Below are 22,029 nucleotides of genomic sequence, written 5' to 3'. Positions count from 1 at the left end.
GACCTCATCTTAAATTGATTACTTCCGCAAAGACTACTTCCAAATAAGATCACATTTACAGGTCCTGGGGGTTACAACTTGAAAATAGCTTTTAGGGGGAAACAATTTAACCCATTACACCACCCTGCAGTGGCAATCATGAGGTACACGTCAGATGGAGCCTTCATCAGCCTGGGTCCCCGAGTGACTTCTGTGAGACAGGTTTGTGTCTCTCATTTCAGTCACATGTCCACTGAGTAGCGTGGCAGGCTGAATCACCTGCACCAGGTAAAATATTTATCCCTCTAGCTTTTTGACAACCACATTTAATTGATTCATGTAAATTAAATGTGTCTACATTGTATATATTTTCTTGTGGCCTGTCTCTGGACTGTCCTCCATAGGATATATTCCTGTTGATCATCAGTTATTTACTGAGTGCCTGCTATATGCCTATCATTGTGCTCTGTGCAAGAGGGATGCGTGGGGAATTAGACACAAGGATCCTAATCACATGGTGTATACAATCAAATCTGGTGGGTAAGACAGAAAAAACTATATCATTATTAGCTGAAATTCTCAGAGGACACCAAATAATACGACTTAATAAGGGGTAACCCTAAGAGGGCTCCCAGTCTGTTCTAGGCACTGTGCTAAGCACTCTACAGGTATTATACTCTTTAAACCCTGTGGAGGTTGTACCCCAGGGGGTTGGTTTTTATATCCATTTTACAGGTGAGGAAACAGAGGCTTAGAACGGTTTAAGCAACTTGCCCAACGGTCACTCGGGATTCCAATCCAGGTCAGTCTGATTCAAAAATGCAGAGTCCTATGGACTTTCCGGTGCTGCCTCTTCAATTCAGCCCATCCTTGATGGTCTGCTGGAATACAGTAGTCTACACTCTGAACTACACAAAGTTAGGTTCTCCTTGTACAGTTATCCCTGGGCTGAACAGGTCATGTGGTGATATCAACAGCTTGCAGTAGTAAGTAGAATAGAATCATTAAGCTACTCTTCGATTTCTGTTTCAGTGTTGGCAGGTTGGCCTTCCTACCTAATTGATTTTTATGAACTAATCCAAACTCAACCTTTCATATTTCCCTTTATAAGATGGAACTAACTTCCAGACTTCAATTTTCTAACTTGGCCATGGATGCAAATATTCGTCATATCAGGGGCCTTCATTTCTCCTCTAAAGCATTAAAACAATTAAAAGAAACAACAGGAAACCAAACCAACCTTATTCTTAAGTGTTTCCAACCTTGTTTCAAAACAGCCTTATGAAGTTGTGTTTTTCCAAACAGCCGTGTATGAAGCTATCCACTTTTGAAGTCTGATTTTCCTATATCCAGACATATCCTGTTTTCTATGCTTGGAGAAGCAGGGAATACCCAAGCTGGCACTCAATAGTAGCAAATATGAAATAGACCATTGAAAAAAGAAAAGTTGTAGGAATGTTCAAATCCATGTTGACTGGTTTTTACATTTACCCGGCAGCAGTCCCATGCTAGCGTTGGCGTGGAGACTGGAAAGGGAAACTTTCCACCAATCTGTCACTTGCTACTGTTTCCACTTATTTTACTATAAGTCCAGTTTTAACAAGTTTTCAAAAGTTAAAAAAGAGTTGGATTCTTTTTTTGTTTTCTGTTTCAGGACGTTTCTCAAACATGAAAACACGGGTAAGAAAGGTTTTCAAAATCAAAGATTTGGTTTTCCAGATATTCAGCTGTTTAACATTCAGATGACTGTCTGCTTTTTTCTTTTCCACGTTTTGTCTGAATGCTTTGGCATGGGGGAGCCCCGCAGTCTGAAAGTAACTTTGTCCCAGCTCTCCTCACTGTATTTATTAAAGAGGCTGAAAGATGCAACTGCTTTTCAACAATTTGTGGTCCTGAAGGGATCAGGGAAAGCCAGAGGTTCTGGCGATTCAGGAATAATTCGGGCTTCTCAAAACTGGGGTGGGAGCAAGTGTGGCGTGGTCACACCTAGGTATTCTTAAAGTCATCTTCATTGAGGAAAAACAGGCTGAGATTTGGAGCTAGGCTACTGTTAGAGATGGGGGGGGTGCAAATATGTCACTAGTCCTCTCATGGGCGGCCTAGAATCCAAGAGGTACTCAATTCATGTTTACACAAATGAACGAAACTCAATAATGCTGTATGGCATCTTATAACACTGAAGGGTGATTTTCCTGGGCTGGAAAGTAACAGAAGAGAGAGCTGCCTACCTAGGGCTTAAGGGGCCTCAGGCTGGCACCCGAAGCCAGGCGTTCTCATTTCCCTTTGGCATCATCCTGAACTGCCTGAAGCTGGCGCGATGCTCAAGAAGGGAGGAAACGCATGTGAGGAAAATCAGAGACGAGAGGGTCGGGAACAGATGTGAGCATAAAGGGAAAGCATTTGAAATGAAAGAAATAAATTGGACTCCCACAGCTGGAAGGACAAACCCCTCCATGTCGTCAGGGATGTGGGATTAGGGGTGATTTTGCTCTCTCTTTGTTCTTTTTCCCTGTCTTCCACGTTTCCAGTCAATGTGCTTGATGTCTGTCTTTTCTGTTCGGTTATTGGACCAGGAGGACAGACCCAGTGGCAGTACCTGGCATACAGCGGGCGCTCTGGAAAGACTTGCTGAACAAATGAGCACATTCAGAGGCTCTTGTCCCCCTACCCCCACCCCGCGCTCCCGCCATATGGCCAGAGCGCCTGGCACGTAGTAGGCGCTCCCCAAACATCTGTACAGCAAATGGGCTGCAAGTTTTCTGCGCTGAGCACGTGGAGCTTGGGAAACCAGGACAGCAAACGAAGTGTGTCTCAAACCACAAAAGCGATCCGGGCGCGTGCCACAGGCGGCGGCGGGCGAGAGGCGAGAGAACGGCCGGGAGCGGGGCGCCCCGCGGGGGGCGCTGCCTGCGTGGCGCCCGAGGCGGGGGCGCGGGGAGCCGCGCGCCAGCACGTGCTCGTCTCGGACGCCGGCGGGGCCGGGGTGGGCGCGCTGGTGTGCGTGCGGGCGTGGGGTGTGTGCCCGCGCCGTGCCCCCCGCGCGTGCTGCCGGGCGGGCGCCGGCGTGAGTCACGGCGGGGCTCGCCTTTATAACGGCCGGGAGGCGCGCGGGAGCCGCCCGCTGCTCCGCGCTCCAGCGAGCGCGCCCCGGCCCTGCGCCCCCAACGTCCCCCAACCGCCGCCCAGTCCCGAGGGCGCCATGAGGAGCCCGCGCTGCGCCCCGCTGCTGCTCCTGCTGCTGCTGCCGCCGCTGCTGCTCACGCCCCACGCCGGGGACGCCGCCGTCATCACCGGGGTAAGCGGCCCCGCGCACCTGTCTGCCCGGGATGCGCGCCCGCTGCGCCCGGGGGCTGGGGAAGGGGACGCGAGGGGCACGGGAGGGTCGCCCCGAGCGGGGACACCTGCCTCACTCGCCTCTTGGCGCACTTGGAAAAGTGCTCCGCTCTGAAAGCACCAGATGGCTCGGGAAGAAAAAGTGACCCAGGTGTCACCCCACCACCTTCATCACCGCCTTCTCCCGCTTGCTTCCCCCTTGTCTCCCTACAGCCTCTCTCCTCGTGTTTGCTCCCTTTTTCTGTTAAGCTGAAAGAAGTTTTCTTTCAGAGTCTTCTCAAGCACTTTTTCGAGACTTTCCAGCCTCGAACCTTAAAATTTGAGGGCCTCTTTCTGACATGCAAAGGAGCAAGACGAATACCCCAAATCCCGAGTCTTAATCCCATAGGCAAGGAGTTTGCTCCCCAAAGCATCCTCCGCAGAAACCCTTTGAAGTAACTTGGTCCGAGGCCGTGTGTGCGCTCTGGAAAGCCATGTGGGCGCTTCTTCTGGGTTCCAGGGCTGTTTTTCAGCGTCTTGAGGTTCCCCCTGTAAAAGTTTTCTATTTCCAATCCCGATAAAGCAACTCCAGTGCTCTGGCATGATTATGGAGTAGGTTGCCATGTAGATGTTTCGACTTATAACGTCTTCAGCATTTTTGGAAGTAGGAACTAATTCAAGTCTATACTCTCACCAGCAATTTTCTTTGTGTGGTTCTGAAGGATGAGTTTACAGTGCAAAATAAAAAAGTCTAGTCTACTTGACATCAACAATGCAAAACCGCTACCATTTCCTGGTGGTTCAACTGCTGCACTCTTTTTTTTTTTTAAGTCTGAAATTGTTTTACACCTCCATTAAATTATTTCAGATATCTAAGTGCACATTATAGGATTTAAATAAAACTTCTATATTGAAATGATGATACATAGATAATGAAATAACCTTTACATTTAAGGGAAATGTCATTGTCTTGAGAAAATAAAGCTCTGTTGTCTCCATGTTAATTAATAGGCTTAGAGCATATTGAAGCCCTTGTACTTTAACAGTATTTAGTTATATCCAATAGATATTTAGTTATAAGCGTTGTGGTGCATCGTGTTATTTATTAGAATAATTTAGAGATTTTTTAAAAAATGTATTTGAATAGCTTAGTCAGTAGCCAGTCCATGTGGTTGAAAAAAAAGTTTTTACAGGTCTTTCTAATACATGAGAATTGAAACATGATTGGTTTTTTGCCTCCCCTTTTCCCCTGCTGGCTCATTTTAAATTTCTCCTAATCCTCTGAGCCCCAAATTCCTTTGCAATATAAGTATCTTTTTGTTCCATTCGCAGGACAACACTATTTGAATAGATCTGCCATGGGTTAAGGATAAAGGGCATTAGGAAACAGCTGTCTAATTAAAAATATATAAACCTATGCAATTCTTTGTAAATATTTCCAAGAACTGAAGCTTTTTGTTACAAAATGAAATTTTATCATATTGGATGTTTATCTGCGAGAGAGGTTTAAACTGAGCTTATTATATAGTTCTGTGTGCTGTTTTTGTTGTTTTAACTCAGTGTTACAAAAAGAGAATTAAAAAATTTCTCTAAAGCAACATGGCAATAAAGAAATGTAGTTATGTCTCCATGACAGCAACCATCTGGAGTCAAATGAAAAACTCAGTAACTTACCTAGATACATCGTGTATAGGATGTTAAACATCCAAGTGATTGATTGAATTTTAAAAGATTTTGGCTGGATTTTTGATTGTCTTATAAAAAGAGCTAGTGGGGCTCCAGAATTCCTGGTCTTGAGCATCTGTTGAAATAAAATATTGCCTGAAACCTTCACCTTACATATTTACTTCTTTTTGGTAATACATGTAGTTATTTAAAAATTGATTTATATGTCCACGTAGATTTGTTAAAACCATATTGGAAAAGATTGTGTACTGAACATCTCATTTATGGAATGTAATGACCACGTATACATGGTTTCTGGCATACAGATAAAAATTGGAAAATGGAAATGTTTAGATATTTTCCTATAAAGGTCCAAACACCCCCAGGTGAAAATTGTAGTCTTGGTCCAAATATTTGTTTTAAATAGACAGAAAAAATTCTAATGGGGGAAATAAATCAATTGTAAAGCAAGATAGTTGGTCACTTTTAATGAAAAATAATGAATAAGAGTGTGACCATATGTTTATGTTTTGAGAAGTCCCCAAAACTAAGAATTTTGAAGGAATGTTTTAGTTGTTTCCAATAAATGTACATTTAAACTTGGGTCTAAATTATAGACTTTTTAGTTTCTTATATGTATAGTACAGGATGTTTTTACCTTGTTGTTAGCAAAATAGATTAGTGCACACCATTCAGACAAAGCATCCTATTTTTTGTTGCTTCTAGAAAAGAACAATAGTTCTTCAGATCTATTTCATGCAAATAAGTTTAGACTTCATTATTTCTATTTAGTAGAGTATGGAAATTTCTCCATAGTTGATTCTCTGATTATATGTATTTACAGTTTTTATATTGGAAACAGATGCCTTGAGTAGTCACTGTTGATAATTGCATCTGTCACTTGCATTTCTAAATCTGATGGATCTTATAGAGTAGTTCAGCTGAGTTTGCAATGTATACAAAGGTACGTCCTAAGCCAGTAATTTCCTTTTTGCAGGTTACTCACCCGAAAAAAGAGTAACATAAAGGCAAAAGTCTTGGTCTGTCCACCCTCAACCTATGAGATTTCTTTCTTTAAAGAGGAAATGGTGAAAATCAAGTCAGTGGTGTGAGAAACATCAAGTCTCATGAACCAAAATGCAAATATTTGAAAGGGAAAATGAGCACTTCTGAAATTTACATCAGTGCCTTTATGGGTCTGGAGCATTTCATGCCAGATTTAGAGACCATTTAAATCCCTTTTTAAAATTGGGCCCAATGTATTCTGCAGTTAATAGTCATAAAATCCTGTGATTCAGTTTATGTCATTCCTAATGGCCATGTATGGTATAAGACTAATATAGACTCGTTCTTCAAGTTCAAAGCCAATTCAGCCATAAAGCACTAGGAAAAGAGAGCTGATTTTGTTTTTTAAAAAAATCTTGTATTTATTTAAGATTTTCATAATGTGTGGGCCATTATCTAGGCCATTTTTTAAAAAGTAGGAAAATCTCTTCTGATCAGATTTTATTGTAAATATGTGCAAAACAAATGAAGGTTACAGTTCTTTTTTATATATGTGATTATTAAAATCATTGCAGTTGGATATTTAAAGAGCATTTTTTACTGCTAATTTTATATTTCCTTAGCCTGAGTCTTTCCCGCTACCTATATTTAATCTGTTTGTTTGTTACATTTCAGGCCTGTGACAAGGACCCCCAGTGTGGTGGAGACATGTGCTGTGCTGTTAGTATCTGGGTTAAGAGCATAAGGATTTGCACACCTATGGGCAAAGTGGGAGACAGCTGCCATCCGCTGACTCGTAAAGTTAGTATATATATTTGTATGCGTGGTGAGTCTCTTATGTTGCAGTGCCTTCACTCCAAGCAAGGCGTATATGACATGACCCCAGGGTGATGTGCGTGAAATTGGAAGTTAGAGAAGATGACATCAGAAAATCACCTACTCTCTCCTTCCATTTTAAAGAATTGTGCTTTCTGCCCTCCTTATTCTGGTGATCATTTTCATGTCATTGCTCTCATGGCGTTAGAAACATTTCATCAAAATAATTTCAAACACATGAATTTGCTTTAAAATTATTTAGGACCAAAATATATATATATATTATACCGTGTGTGCTTCTTTGCAAAAATCAGAGTCTAGAAGTTCTCAAAAAGACTTTTAATATCAGCCCTACAGATGAGGCAGAAGTAAATAAGTTTGTGTTTTGTGTTTTGCAGAAAATCATCGATAATACAATTACTCTTGTATCTTAATTTAATTTTATTTATTTATTGTTTTTCCCCCAAAGCCCCAGTAGATAGTTGTATGTCATAGCTGCACATCCCTCTAGTTCCTGTATGTGGGACGCGGCCTCAGCATGGCCGGAGAAGTGTCGCGTCGGTGTGCGCCTGGGATCCGAACCTGGGCCGCCAGCAGCGGAGCACGCGCACTTAACCGCTAAGCCACGGGCTGGCCCTCTTGTATCTTAATTTAAAAGTCCTATGTTTTGACTCTATCTATAGAAGATTGTGTGTAATCCTAGAGGTTAATGATATTTAATTTTTCAATTTATTTTATTTTCTAATAGCTCAATAACACAGTGACCTAAACAACACTTTTGAGAAGTAATTGACAATATGTGACATGACCATACGATGGCAGGATTGAACAGGGCTCCAGGGGCTATGTTGCAGGCTCTCCTGTCTGCAGGGGGCGCCAGGCGAGTTTGCATTACATTAGGAGGGGTGGGTGGGAGACAGGAGGGAGCAGAGAAGTATATGGAGCCTGGAGAGTCCTTGCCCTTCAGATTCACAACTTTTGAAACACAGTATGATCTCAGCAAAATCTCCCAGGGAGGCCAGGTTGCAGCGTCTTGCTTCCCTGCTCCCACCTCTTTGTCTTACCCACCAGGACAGTGAAGTCCAGAGGCGCCAAAGGACATGTCCCAGGCCGGACGGCTTGTGGGAGGCCGAGCTCAGTCCCTCTGCCGTGTTCTCTCTGCACATTGTATATTCTCGTTTTAACATAGATTGAATGTTTTCAAACCAACCCGAATTCCACCTTCTACCTTTTTTTTTTCACATGTGGCATAGCGTTTAAAACTGTAGTAGAGCCAGCCATCTTTCCTGTACTCCACAGTTGCAGATAACAGTTACTATTCTGACTTGCTTGGAATGAACCTAATGAAATAAATGGGCTTAGGTTTAGCTCTGTGAGCTGTAATAGGCACTCGGGTTGTTTGGACCCATCTGAAGACTGAATTTGGCTTTCCTGTGGTTTTCTTGAGAAATACTTCCTGTTACGTGTAGACCGTGCCTCCCCGTGGTGGTTTTGCCACTCGAGACTGGACTGTCATTTTTAAACATGACATGTACCTTCTATTCTTGGCCATTTTATTTTTTTTAATTAATTAGTTTATTTTTTTGTGAGGAAGGTCAGCCCTGAGCTAACATCCATGCCAGTCCTCCTCTTTTTGCTGAGGAAGACTGGCTCTGGGCTAACATCCGTACCCATCTTCCTCCACTTTATGTGGGACACCGCCACAGCATGGCCTGACGAGTGTTGCATTGGTGCACACCCGGGATCTGAACCCCGGGGCCGCCAGCAGCGGGGTGCAAGCACTTAACCACTACGCCACAGGGGCCGGCCCCTTGGCCATTTTAGAACAGGAAAGGTTCTAAACCGTTAGTCACCTGTCTCGATGCCAAACTCCCCACGAGGAGGTGAAGCTGGCCCGGCCCCCTTTGGCACTGGTCTGAGTTTTTTCATCACCCTTATCGAATATGAGTCATCTTTTGTACATTTGAGTCTCTGTTGTTGAAAATTTGACTCTTAACTCAGCCTTCTCCTTTAAGAATGATGTTGTTTTTGTCCAGTGTTAGTATAACTTCACATGCCCTAGGTAGTAGAATCACTAAGCCTGTTTGCTAAAACAAGTGAAGACTGACATATTCTGTGGAACTATTTTTATATTAACAGCAATAATAGTTGCCACTTGTCGCCATGATGTACCAGATACTCTGTACTAAATGTTATTTTTCTTATTTAATACTCACATCAAGCCTGTGAAGTAGGTTTATTTTTGTCATGTTCTCCGGACAACAACATTCAGCCTCATTCAGCCTCAGAGGACTTCGGTAACTGCTTGAGGTCACAAGGTGATAGGTCAGAGGGCAGGCACTGGACTTCACGTCTTTCTGGCGCTCCATTGTCTGTGCGGTCTCAACCACTGTACTCTTCTACTCCGTGAAAGCTATCGTTGTGTTTAATTTGAACATTTTTTAGTCCCGTTAACCAAAACTGGTTTGTGTGGGTAAAATGGTCACTGGAATAAGGGATAAGAGTCCCGAGTGGGATTTCGTCTCATCCTGTAGTTCCGATGAGTTTTCCAAATCTGAGATATTTTTAAAAGAGAACCAAATTCTATTTCCCCGGTTCCTATATAGTTTCTAGTTCAGGTTTAGTGCAAGGTTAGTTCTGAAAGTAAACAAAATCATTCTTCTCCCATAAACCCAGGGACAGCTCTACGCTTTTGTTTTTATCACAGTTTTAATAATGACATCTTTAATAACGGATTATGGTTTTCATAGTAGAATGAAGTGAGAAAAGAAGTGAAATACTAAGAAAAATAAGGTTTTATGTCAGATCTGAACCTTCATCCTGTGTAGATGCCCACTTGAAATGTGTTTCTAGAACTCAATGTTACAGCTTTTCATATTGGTTATTTTTTCTGTCTTGAAAATACATTTTCATAGGTCATTTCAGTGACCTATTTTTAGTCCCAGAGTTGTTACTTGTTCTGGATGAAATTAACCTATCCTGGTGAAAATCTAGTTTCTTCCAGAATATCTTTTGTCTATATTCTATTCAAAATAACCTGAGGAAAAAAATTTTCTAAATATATCCTAGTGCAACTCTACTCTGAATTTTAATGGCTCATTAGTAGATGGTGAAAATGTAAACACTCTATAGAAAATTCTATTTTAATGTGATGTATTCATTACTACCCCCCCCCAATTTTAACAAAAAATGGATTAACTAGTTGTAGTCACAGGGATTAGTGTTTTAAAAACACGAGGCTATGAGTACATGAAGATAACACCTGTTCAGATTTTAAACTTTCCGTTCTGGTTTGGCTTAGTCATTAGCCACAGAAGTCTGTTTATTTTAATAAAGTGAACAATATTTGATGAATGAAATTGAGAACCATAAGTAGGAATTGATAGCCATTGAGTTCAGCTTACTATTTTATTTCACATGCATCAATTAATTTGTAGAGTTTACAGTCACTTCGAGGCTTTAATTTTGTAATTGTATAGTTTTTAACTTTACATTTGATAATTCAAAAATAAAAAGTCTACCTAAGAAGAACAGGATGCATGTTTTTTAAACACATTTTTAAGAAAATAATAGTTTTAGCATGTATTCATTTTTCACAATTAATTTTTAACACTGAATTAAGAATGAGTTACTGAATCATTTGTTTACAGGGAATGTTTCACTGTTTTTAAAGATTTTATTTATTTATTTTTCCCCCAAAGCCCCAGTACATAGTTGTCTGTCATAGCTGCACATCCTTCTAGTTGCTGTATGTGGGATGCGGCCTCAGCATGGCTGGAGGAGTGGTGCCTCGGTGCGCACCCGGGATCCGAACCCGGGCCGCCGGCAGCGGAGAGCACGCACTTAACCGCTAAGCCACGGGGCCGGCCCTCACTGTTTTTAAAGAAACATTAATTTCTATTAATACCTACACTTTTCAGGGCCGGCCCCGTGGCTTAGCGGTTAAGTGCGCGAGCTCTGCTGCTGGCGGCCCGGGTTTGGATCCCGGGCGCACGCCGACGCGCTGCTTCTCCAGCCATGCTGAGGCCGCGTCCCACATACAGCAACTAGAAGGATGTGCAGCTATGACAGACAACTATCTACTGGGGCTTTGGGGGAAAAATAAATAAATAAAATTAAAAAAAAAAAATACCTACACTTTTCAGAGTTTACAAAGATTAGCCATTTCCATCCCATTCTGATTACTGATTGACTTTGAAAGTTTATAATTATGTAATTAATACTCTTATTTTTATTGCTTATTATTTTATGAATTTTTTCAATTTAAACAACTGTTTCCTCCAAAAAATTAATCTTGTTTTTTTATTTTGCTCCACTTTTTAGCATTAGTTTTGCTTTTTTTAGCTGCACTTTAAGAGTTGACCGATACATTTTGCTTTTCTGAAGAAAAAAATTTCAAATTAGAATCTGGATCTTGTTTGGGTAAAAAAGAAAAAATGGAAGATTTAAAAAATTATTAGCTGTTTTTATTTTAGAACCAACCTATGATGAAACATTACAAACATAATTATAATTTCAGAATCGAGAATAAAATTTTTTTAAAAACTAAAACGCATCTAATATAACTACAAAGTTTATTGAAAGATGGGTGGTAGCAAGCGTGATATGCGAATTTCCTCATCTTTCTTATCACGGATGTTAAGAGCCACTGTCTACATTTGAGCTCTTGGGGCAGCATCGTAGCTGTGATTACAGTGTCAAATTGGCAGAGAAACAAGACATAAGTGTGCTGTAGTGTGTAATACAGGGGTTATCAACCTGGGCTCTGACTTTTTAGGCTGGATAACTCTTTGTTGTGGAGGCCGTCCTGTGCACTGTAGGGTGTTTAGCAGCAGCCCTGGCCTCTACCCACTAGATGCCAGTGGTCTCCCTCTCCTGGGTGTGACAACTAAAAGTGTGTCTAGACTATGGCAGATGTCCCCTGGGAGGGTTTGGAGGATGGAAATTGCCCTGGTTGAGCCCCACTGGTCTAATACCACATTTACTTAGCCGTAGAGGACACCGTATAGGAGACGCAGCATCCTCATTTCATTGGGAACTCAGCAGCTACCAAAGCACACAGCTTCTTTTGTCTTCTCTTCCACACGGGGTGCTTGTGGCTACCACAGAGGAGAGCCAAGGTGTGTGGGAGCTCCCGCTGACCCACGGAAGCTACTGCCCTTATTTCTTGCTAACCTTTTATGTCTTCCTAGTCCCAGAGCCCCAGAGGCATGCAACAGCTTCCCCAACCCAATGAGGCCAACCCACCGTTCCCTGTTCTCCTTGACTCTTTCCCAGGCCGCAGCGCAGTGGGAGGCCCAGGTGGGTGTCAGGGCAGCTCCATCAGCCAGGGCCCCACATTAACCCTCTACTCACAAGAGGGGAATAGGTGAATAATTGCATTATTTAAGGTGATATGAATATATACTTATTTGAAAAAAATTTGAAGAAACAATTTGAAACTTTACCAAATTAAGATACGATGGCACTCTTCGTAGTTATTAAAACCAGAAGCTGTGGGAGTATAGGACTTTTAGTTTTTACTTTATGCACTATCATACCGTTGGAATATTTTTAAGCTATGTACTTCTGTTGAAAAAGTTGTAACAAAACTGATTTTATCAAAAATTATAGTAAGACCAGTGCTTTTTATGTCACATGACTGGGCTTTTTTTCATGTATCCTGTTGTATTTCCTTCTAGGACATAATTGATTCTGTTTGGAGATAAATCACAAATAATACTTTTGTTTCATATCAATACTATTTTCTCTTTTAAAGTGTTGCAAGTGGGTAAGAATCATGCCTTCTTGAAAGTGCTGAAGGTTCTGCCTTGGTAATTTCTAGAATTTTCTGTTTGGAATTCTAGGTGATTAGAAACTTTGGACTGAATGCACAGTTGATTCTAAAGTAAAGCATCAAGTTTGGGCTGAATGGTTAGCTCCTTGGCTGTATTTGTACGTCTGAATATGCATCTTCTGTAAACACTCTGTCATGCATTTGTGACTATCGGGTTTGTCACACAGTGTACGTAGATCTAGAAGTGAATGGGCTCTTTGAGAAATTGGCAAGGATCTGCTGAGTGTATCATATCAGAAATTGTGGTCTTGGTCATTAGGAGCTCACAGATGGAAGGGGAAGAGGGAAACTGCTATGGGCTGGTGCAGTTAAGAAAGGCTTGCGGGAGGGAGGGAGGGAGAAACACAGACTGGATCTTGAAAAAGGGAATGGATTTGTTAAGAATAAGAAAAGGGCATCCAGGTATAAGGGGACCTACAGGACAGTCTAATGATTATGTTAAGGTTGGTTAGGACACATCTAGGTTGAGGCTTTTACTGTCTTGGTGCCCTCGACAAGGAAACAAATAATACAAAGATATTGTTGAAAGTTCCACAGAAACATGAGCTTGTGAACAGATTGCCAGGGCCCCTTCTAGGCCCTGGAGGGGTCTACGCAAGTGAGGGCCTTCAGCTTCTTTGCCTTCAGGGTAAGTCCGTCTCTGAGTTTGGTGGCGTGAATCATGTTGGCCCTGCTCAGTGCCAGGCAGTGGTATGGGGGGACAGGGGAAGCCACAGGGCCTGAGAAGGTCACCCCTTTACCTTCAGGGAGTTCACAGCCTATGGTGGGGGCATTGGTGGAGGATAGGCATTTAACAGATCTCTCTTCTCGTGTGTCTCCTACGTACCAGGCTAAGTGCTATGTGCTCGTAAATAAGAGTCCCATTCTCAAAGAGCCCGAAGTCTGGGAATGGTGCTATTTGAGAAGAGAGCAAAATTTGGAAGAAAGTGGGACTGGGTTTGACTATGACATGTTCCCTTTCTAGCTTGGTGACTTCAGTCAAGTGTGTTACTTCCTCACCTCACCTCAAGAGGAAGCCACTTAGCTTATGTCAAAACACGATGAAAACCTGGCACACGGGTTTGGTGTGATGTTTATACACGATGCCTTGTGACGCCTGGCCCATGGCAGGCCGCCAGTCTTGTTTTTCTTTTCTGCTGTTTTCAGGGCACTGAGAACCCACATGACAGGCCAAAGAGTGACCATGGCGTCATGATGCACCAAGCACAGGACTGTAAACACCATGAAGGCACTTATTCGTAGTTGAAACTATCTTACTGGTTATCTATCTTTCATCATTAAAATTTAAGCTCTGCGATGGGCAGGGGCCTTTTCTGTTTTGTTCGTCTTTGTGCCCACAGCACCTAAAACAGGGCCGCATATGTTGGTGACATTCAGTAAATATCTGTTGAAAGAATGAATAAAAGAAACGTGCTTGGTGTTTTCCATGTATAACAATGTGACATGATCATTATAGTTCACTTGTTTCAGGCTCCTTTTACTTGGATATTGCTGCCTCTGCACTATTTGGCATTTTAGCCGGATAATTCTTTGCTGTGGAGGGGTGTCCTGTGAAATGTAGAATGTTTAGCAGCATCCCTGGCCTCTACCCACTTGACATTATTAACACCCCTTCCTCCAAGTTGTGACAAACAGAAATGTCTCTGGACATTGCCAGATGTCCCCTGAGGGGCAGAATCACGCCGGATTGAGAACCACTGGCCGATGCAGTAGTTTTAGACTTAGCGAAAGGAAGCTCTTAAAGTCTTAGGGTCAGAACAGATCGTAAAGGTTGTGGGTTATCACTTCTCCACTATCTACCTGTAATTGTCCAAGCCAATCCAGCTGTACCCACCTCCTCTGACATATTCTCGGTGCCAACGAATGAGCCAGCCATCCATGTACCCTTTGACTCACACAGTGACAGAACCATTCTGAGCACAAGTCTGCATGGAGCTGACAGCCATGGTGCCCACGTGTAGACACTGTCGTTAGATCTTTGAAAGTAATGCCCTTGCAAAAAGACGAAGGAGCTGGGATGGCTCTGCCTGATTGCCATATACATTCCCTGCCCTCCTACTGCTTCCCTTTCTTCCCTTTGTATTTATTGATCTCGATCATCTCCCTGGCCCTTCCAGAACCATTTTGGAAATGGAAGGCAGGAAAGAAGAAAGAGGAAGAGAAGAAAAAGGAAAAAGGAGGTAAGAAGAACCTGAGCATGGTACCACCCAAAGATAACACCCAGAATAATTAGCCTTGACCCTTGTGGGACTGTGTAGACTTGGATCCGTCCTATCATTCAACCCAAAAATGAGGTTAGAATGGTTCTGCCACTGTCTGCAGACAGCCTTTCTCTATGTATAAAGAAACTGTTTAGAAAGTATCTGGAAGATGCATCTCAGATTTTCTCCTAAGGACAGGTAATTGGTCTGGGGCGGCCTCTTTTGGTGGAATAGAATAGGAAATGCACTCGAATGATACAGAATAAAGCATTTGAGTTGGGAAACAGGAAGGATGCAGTTTTCTGCCATGTGTAAACTGTAGAAGGATCCCTGAGGCATGAGTCTGTAATAGCTTACCTCTCTTGCATTACCCTGAATCGGAGTAATTTGCCATCCATTTCATTGCCAATCAACTGCCTCCAGGGCCTGGGGTTAAACTTTCTCCCTATAACTTGCAAAGCGGGCAGATTCTCAAGAGGGTGCTGTTCCCAGGGGAGGGAGGATGATTTTTGCTATTCACCCTAGAAAGCGTACATATTTTGAGGGTGGTCGACTTGCCCCGGCACGGAGAACCACCGTGCCGGTTACTGGTTGACCTGTCAACCCGGCTTCACTGGTGGCAGGGGCAGAGGGCTCTGAGAAATATCGGTTGAGTGACCCTTAGAATGAAGCCGACCTTTCACTGCTGGCTCTCCCTAGGCCGGGGTTTGGCTTGTTCCATTTCTGCAAATCGAGCTTACCTCCTTCCCTAATTTTCTTTTGCTCTTCCTCCCATCTCCCGGAATTCTGACTCTTTCTGACATCTGTGTGTGAATTTATATATTGCTCATTGTCAGTGAATTTATATTTGCTCATTATATAGATGTAGTCCTACCCATAATGTTATGCTCTCCTTAAGGAGCTTCGGCAGCAAGACACCATAAAAAGAATTAAAATGAGAAAAAGTAAAAGGTGGTATAGCTTGGTGGTTAAAAGCTTGGTCTTTGTGGTCCAATTGCCAGCCAAGCTTCAAGTTCTGGATATGTGACCTTGGGCAAGTTACTGATCTCTCTGTGCCTCAGTCTCTCAGCTATAAAATGGGTATAATTGAAGTACTTTCCATCTTCACAGAGTGGTTGTAAGGATGGGAAAGGATAATACGTAAAAAGGTGCTGAGCATATTGCTTGGTAAATAGTTAACACTCAATAAACACTAGCTATTATTATTCAAGATATTTCTCAAGAATAGTTTGGCTTTTTTTTTTTTTTTTTTAATGTTTCCTGCTCTCACTCAGTTTTCTTTTTTATTTTAGGTTCCATTTTTCGGGCGGAGAATGCATCACACGTGTCCATGTATGCCGGGCTTGTCCTGTTTACGGACCTCATTTAATCGATTTGTTTGTTTAGCCCGAAAGTAATCACTTTAGAGTAGAAATTTGAAATGTGAACAGCCGCGTGATGTCTGTAAAGTCTATTTACTTGTGATTGTGCCAAACAAATAATATGCCAGAAAGAAATGCTGTTGCTTCCTCAACTTTCCGAGTAACATTTCTATCTTTGATTTTTAAATGATGTATTTTTTTTTATTGAAGGAGGATTTTAGTTTTGGATAGAAATGTAAAGTGCAAGGCATTATGGAACCAGTTCTCATGTCCCTGTTTGTGTTTTGGTTTGGTTTGGCTTTTCTTTATGCCAATAACTCACCCATTTTTACAAAAATGAGGACAATAAGAATTTGATATTTTGTTACAGAAACTTTTTTTCTTAAACTCCCATCCCCCCAGCCCTGCCCCAGACACACACATACACACACACGCACACATACAGCCCTTTTGGTCTCTCACTCCTCAAAGAATTTTAAGTCTGTCACTCTATTCTTTGCCGTTTCCCTCTCTGACCCTCTAGCATTTTAAAGTGTGTGCATGGGGTCCGTATCCTTTAACTTGCTGGCGGAATCACTGATAAGAATCAAGCTTTTTGCCTGATACTTAAACAGTGAAAAGAGTCTGTAGTTGAACCAGACACTCCAAAGTTCTCTTATATGGAGTGGAGGTGGGGTGCTTCTAAACTTCCACTGAACTTGTCTATGCAAGTGGACTTCAGGTCTGCTGTTTGACTGGTGTGAGGACAGAAGACATGGAAAGTCGGATTAGTTTAGTCCAGATTTGTAGTTTGGGTTTTTTTTAAAAAAGACTTTTCCAATACAATATTATATTTATTTATTTCTTTTTATAAAGTTTTTTTTTTTAAGTCTCATAGTTAGAGTTGTTCCAGAAAATGTCACTTGAAGAGGAAGCATTGATTTTAATCTGGCATAACACTAGTTAGCCTTTTTAAATCAGTATTAAGTTGTAATTTAAACTTTATTTGTAACCAAAAGGTCTATTGTAATGGATTGCCTGACATCCTGCCATTTGTACCTGTATCAATATTGCTGTGTAAAAATTCTGTATCAGAATAATGACAGTATTGTACATCATTTGATTTATTTTAATATTATATCCTTATTTTTGTCAACGTTGTCGTCAGTTTTTATTACAAGTATATTCCTATACAGCCCACATTCTAAAATGGGTAAAGACTCCAAAGTTGGTAAAATAGCACTAACAGTATGTGCATTTTCATTTTACATACAGGAAAGTTCTGTTTGCATGAATTTTAAGGTAGTACAAAAAATAAACAATGTGTAAATCTGTGAGGTTTTGGAGCATGAAGGAAAATTATGACATGCAAAACTGATTGTAATCAGGAATGGACTCATGGGATTTCACTGTGTTGATTCAGCAAATAATGATGTAGTGTTTATCATTGGTGGTTAGGCAGGTGCGAGGTGCTAGCCGGACGGTGATGCCAATGTAGCCTGGCCTTGAAAAACCCACCAAGTATTGTAAATGGATCCAACATCACAAATAAACAACTTATGGAATGTGTTTAACTGGCTAAACTTGACAATGCCAACCCACTAACCATTGCAAAAAAAAAAAAAAATTGTCCATTTTGTAGTTATTTACTCAGCCAGGGCTTAAGAATTGTACATTGTGTAGAACTTTACCCCTGGGGCTAACATGTCCCATAAATGTATGGGATTTTGCTGTGCTAATTACCATACTTGGTCATGGAAGTATTATTTTCGGTTTAGTGTAGTTTATGTTCAAGAAACATTCCTCAGCGAATTTGTTGGAAAAAAATTAGACTTCAGCAAGTGGAATTATGGGTAAAGAAACAGGCACTTCTGCAATTTTGCTAAATGTTGTTTTCATATAATGTTTGATACATCCTTTTTCATAAGTGGTAAAAACTTCCTAGGGCCAATCATCCATTTTCACCCCAGTTAGAAAACATATAACTTTTTTAAAATTTTACTTTTACAGATACCACCTCAATTTTTTTAAAAAATCACGACCTAGAGAGGTAGACTATATGTACATAGCCAAGAGAACGAATGTGAAGTTTGTGTGACAACTTACAACTGTACCTACTGACTCACTCACTGCCATCCAAAGAAAAACAGAACTTTGTCATTAGAATGACAAAGTTATAAACCCTTTGGTTATTATTTTTATTGAGGAATAATGCTCCCTTTTTTTAGTGTACAGTTCTATTTGGTTATTATTTTTTAGCTTGTTACCAAAGTTAGTTTCAAATAATTGTTTCAAAAAGCTTGTAATCACGCTTCATGCAGATTCATACAAAGTGTTGTGCTGTAAAGATCATGTTGCCGTTTCTTCCAGCCCTTAAGATGGTCTCTCCCTGAAGCTGGGACTTCATTGGGCAGAATTTCTGCAAGGTAAGGCAAAGTGAGAATTTACACAAGAAAAACTAAGTCAGCAATCTACTTTGATGTGAATATTGTGAATGGATTCCATTCATTCTAAAGTAGAAATAGATCTTATGCCAGAAGGTACTGGCCAAACTCAAGTGCACCTTTGGATTTCTTTGCAAACTGACTTTCATGAAAAATGTCATTTCTGACTTTTACCTTTTTTTAAAGGAACATTTTTTTAACCATAGAAAAATTTGTGCCCAAACTGTTTCTTTACAAACCCTCTTATCTAACTGAAGATCTTCATCCTTCCAGCATTTCAGTGTACATAGTTCTTTTGTTGGAACTTGACAAAGTCCAGTGATAGATCAAACACACAAACCAATTTTCCTCTTCATTGGTTTTAATATCAGAAATCTCATCCCACTCTTTTCTAGCTTCATTTTGTGGAAGATTAAAGTTGGGGACCATTTTAATTTAAAAAACAGGACATTTTTGGTATTCAGTGAGGGTCACTGTCTGAAGTTCACTAGCAACGTGTTATGATCTTTTGTTTCAACATGTTGCCATGTAGTTCAGGTGGTATCCTCAGAATTAATATTTCTTTCATTCTCTAATATCTTCCCCCTAATTTGTTAATCCTCGGTGCTTCTGCATTAAAGAGGACTGTATTTCTTCTATAATGTTTTCATGTATCCCAAAGATGACAATCTTTAACAACATAATCCTTAAATAAACTTTATTACCTCCCTCCCTGGCACTTTCAGAGAACATAGTTCCCAAAATTAGAGGTGCCGTGAATATGCTCTTCTTGAAGTATCATTCCATTTTTTCCATCATTCACACCCTGGGAGATTCTGATTCCATTTGTCTGGGGCAAGGCCTGGGTGTTGGGATTTTTTTTTTTTTTTTAAAGCTACTCATTTGATTCTAAGATGCACCCATGGTTGGCAGCCCCTGAGAGAGAATAAAGGAATACGCTTCTACAGAAAGGCTACTGCTTCCATGTGACATCATTTTATGAGACACTTTTCTAGTTAAATTAGAAGTAAAGAGAGCAGCTAAATGTCTTTGTCTTTTCTTGCCACCCTCAAAAGTTCCTGTGATCCTCAAGCATAAATAAATGAATCCATTTTCTTTCTCCCACCACTACTTCTAGAGGGAAGCTCGCAAGGGGGGGGGTCCCACTTGAGAATTTTTTTGTGTGTGTGAGGAAGATCGGCCCTGAGCTAACATCTGCCAATCCTCCTCTTTTTGCTGAGGAAGACTGGCCCTGGGTTAACATCCATAGCCATCTTCCTCCACTTTATGTGGGACGCTGCTACAGCATGGCTTGCCAAGCGGTGCATTGGTGCGCGCCCGGGATCCAAACTGGCGAACTCTAGGCCGCTGCAGCGGAGCGCACGCACTTAACCACCTGCGCCACCGGGCTGACCCCCCACTTGAAAATTTTAGTGGCAGTTGGGTAGCTCAGTTGAGGAGTCTGTTCAAGGTTCCTTAGAATTAGATTAGGGAAGCAGGCCTGGGTCCAGCCTAGCTAGTCCCTTGCCTCTCCTGCTGGCCTCACAGCAGGGCATGGAGCTGTAGCTCCCTGGGTTTCATGACCTCTCTTCCTCCAGGTGGCCCCTCCCGGGTGACTCAGCCTCCAAACTCCCAAGCAGATACTCCCCACTCCCAGGCCCACTTTCCCATACATCTCAGGATTTCAGTCTATTTTACTGGGCCCATAAATCATCAAAATGCTTTAGAAAGTCCAATATTGCCGCAAATTATAACTAACTCGGACTAGTAAGCATTTCAATAAAACATATATATGTCACAAAAGATTAAAAGCAAGAAAGTGGAAAATTATGGTGTGAGCATGATTTCTGATGATAAAATGTACAGGCTAACCAATATTTTGTACATACAGAATATGTATCCTTGTGTCCACCGGAGACTTCCATTATTATGAAGCCTGGAACACTCATTCATGGGTTGTGCCAGCTAGGCAAAATCATGGCCTGCTCCTTAGAGTGGCAACTGCGAATATTTCCAGGCATTCTCTCTCTTTAGTCCAGGGTTTCTCAACCATGGCACAACTGACTTTCTGGGACAGATAATTTTTTTGTTGTGGGGGGCTGTCCTGTGCCTTGTAGGATGTTTAGCAGCACCCCTGGCCCCTACCCACTACATGCCACTAGCTCCCCTGAGTTGTGACACCCAAAAATGTCTCTAGACATTACCAAATGTCCCTGGGGGTGTGGGTAGGGGTAAATTGTCCCACTGGCTTAGAACCACTGGTTTAATCTGAAGATATTTTGTGTCTGCTTGTGTAAAATTTGTTTCAGCATCAAACAGAATTTGAAATGACAGTATTAAAAAAATTAAACCTCCAAATGGGGCTTTACAAAATTAGCACTGTAAAAATAAAAAAACACTATCATTTTGTGTTCAAAGTAGTGGAAAGGTAAGCATTTGAAACACTGTAATAGTCAGTCAAAGAAATATCAGTTATATGTCAGCTCTGTAGTTTACTGTTTCAAGGAAGAAATTTTTATATTGTCACTCTAAAGCTTAAGGCAAAGGCTCAGATAAATTGACTTCAATCATAAATGAAAGATTTCACATCCTTAGAGCACACTTCTAAGCAAATTTCCACATTGTTTAAATCCAAATTTTCATCTTGATTAAAATGTGATGTAATTTATAAAAAATGTTTTTGTTGCAGAAACTCAAAAGATTTACAAGAAAAATTGGAAAAAATTATGTTTTTGGATTTGAATAACTGTTGAGAAGTTTCACAAATTGAGTTTTTCTCAGTGTGTCTGTTCCCTGTAGACAAGATTGAGGCTGGCATGAGTATATTTGGCTCATTCTTAAAAACAAACTAACAAAACAACAAAAAAACTTTTTATTATGGAAAAGTTTTAAACATAAAGTTGTACAAGGGAGTGTCATATATCCATCATCCAGTATTTTATTAACGATTAGTTATCATCTCAATGCCAGTCTTGTTTCAGCTCTACCCGCCCACCCCCAACCTCCACCTCTCCTGTATTGTCTTGAAGCAAATCAGTTTGGTCCCTTCTTGATAGGGTCCACAAGTCACTATCAACTATGGGAAAGACAGCCACATTCTTGTGTGTTAGCAATAACATCAGTCTTTTTTCTTTTAATGCCGGCTCTCTGCTTAAATGTTTCCAAGGTCCTTTCACTGATCAACCTGTACTCTTGAGATATATTTTTGAAATCCCAAGTTGAGTTTGAAATGGAGGAGCAAAATATTTCAGGCCCACGATGTGCACATGAATGAATATTTGCTCCTGTGTAAAATTTTAAAAGAAAATATTTGCTGCTCAAAGTAAAAGACTTACAGAGAATATTGCCAAGAATGGTGGTGTGATTGGGTTCTGGGGAGTTGAATGCTGTCTGTAATCATTAGTCATTTGGACAGCAAGTGTTAATATTCTCTAGTAATTTTCCTGGATTCG

General features: G+C 41.2%; 1 protein-coding gene across 2 annotated transcripts; it reads left to right on the top strand.

Annotated features, from left to right (window-relative positions):
- The first annotated feature begins 3,108 nt into the window (after positions 1-3,108).
- PROK2 (prokineticin 2) lies at positions 3,109-17,310 on the top strand. Of its 2 annotated transcripts, XM_087431345.1 has the most exons (4): positions 3,109-3,274; positions 6,637-6,762; positions 14,731-14,793; positions 16,107-17,310. In XM_087431345.1, exons 1-4 carry the CDS (start codon positions 3,179-3,181, stop codon positions 16,209-16,211), a joined length of 390 nt encoding a protein of 129 aa, XP_087287471.1. In that variant the 5' UTR covers positions 3,109-3,178; the 3' UTR covers positions 16,212-17,310. The 2 variants fall into 2 exon arrangements, with proteins under 2 accessions (XP_087287471.1, XP_004419979.1); XM_004419922.3 differs by lacking the exon at positions 14,731-14,793.
- Positions 17,311-22,029: the final 4,719 nt, after the last annotated feature.

Source organism: Ceratotherium simum, chromosome 5 (assembly GCF_057802395.1).
Source record: "Ceratotherium simum simum isolate JZ-2026a chromosome 5, ASM5780239v1, whole genome shotgun sequence".
In the NCBI taxonomy this organism is placed as follows: domain Eukaryota; kingdom Metazoa; phylum Chordata; class Mammalia; order Perissodactyla; family Rhinocerotidae; genus Ceratotherium; species Ceratotherium simum.
This window is presented reverse-complemented; position numbering and strand designations above follow the sequence as displayed.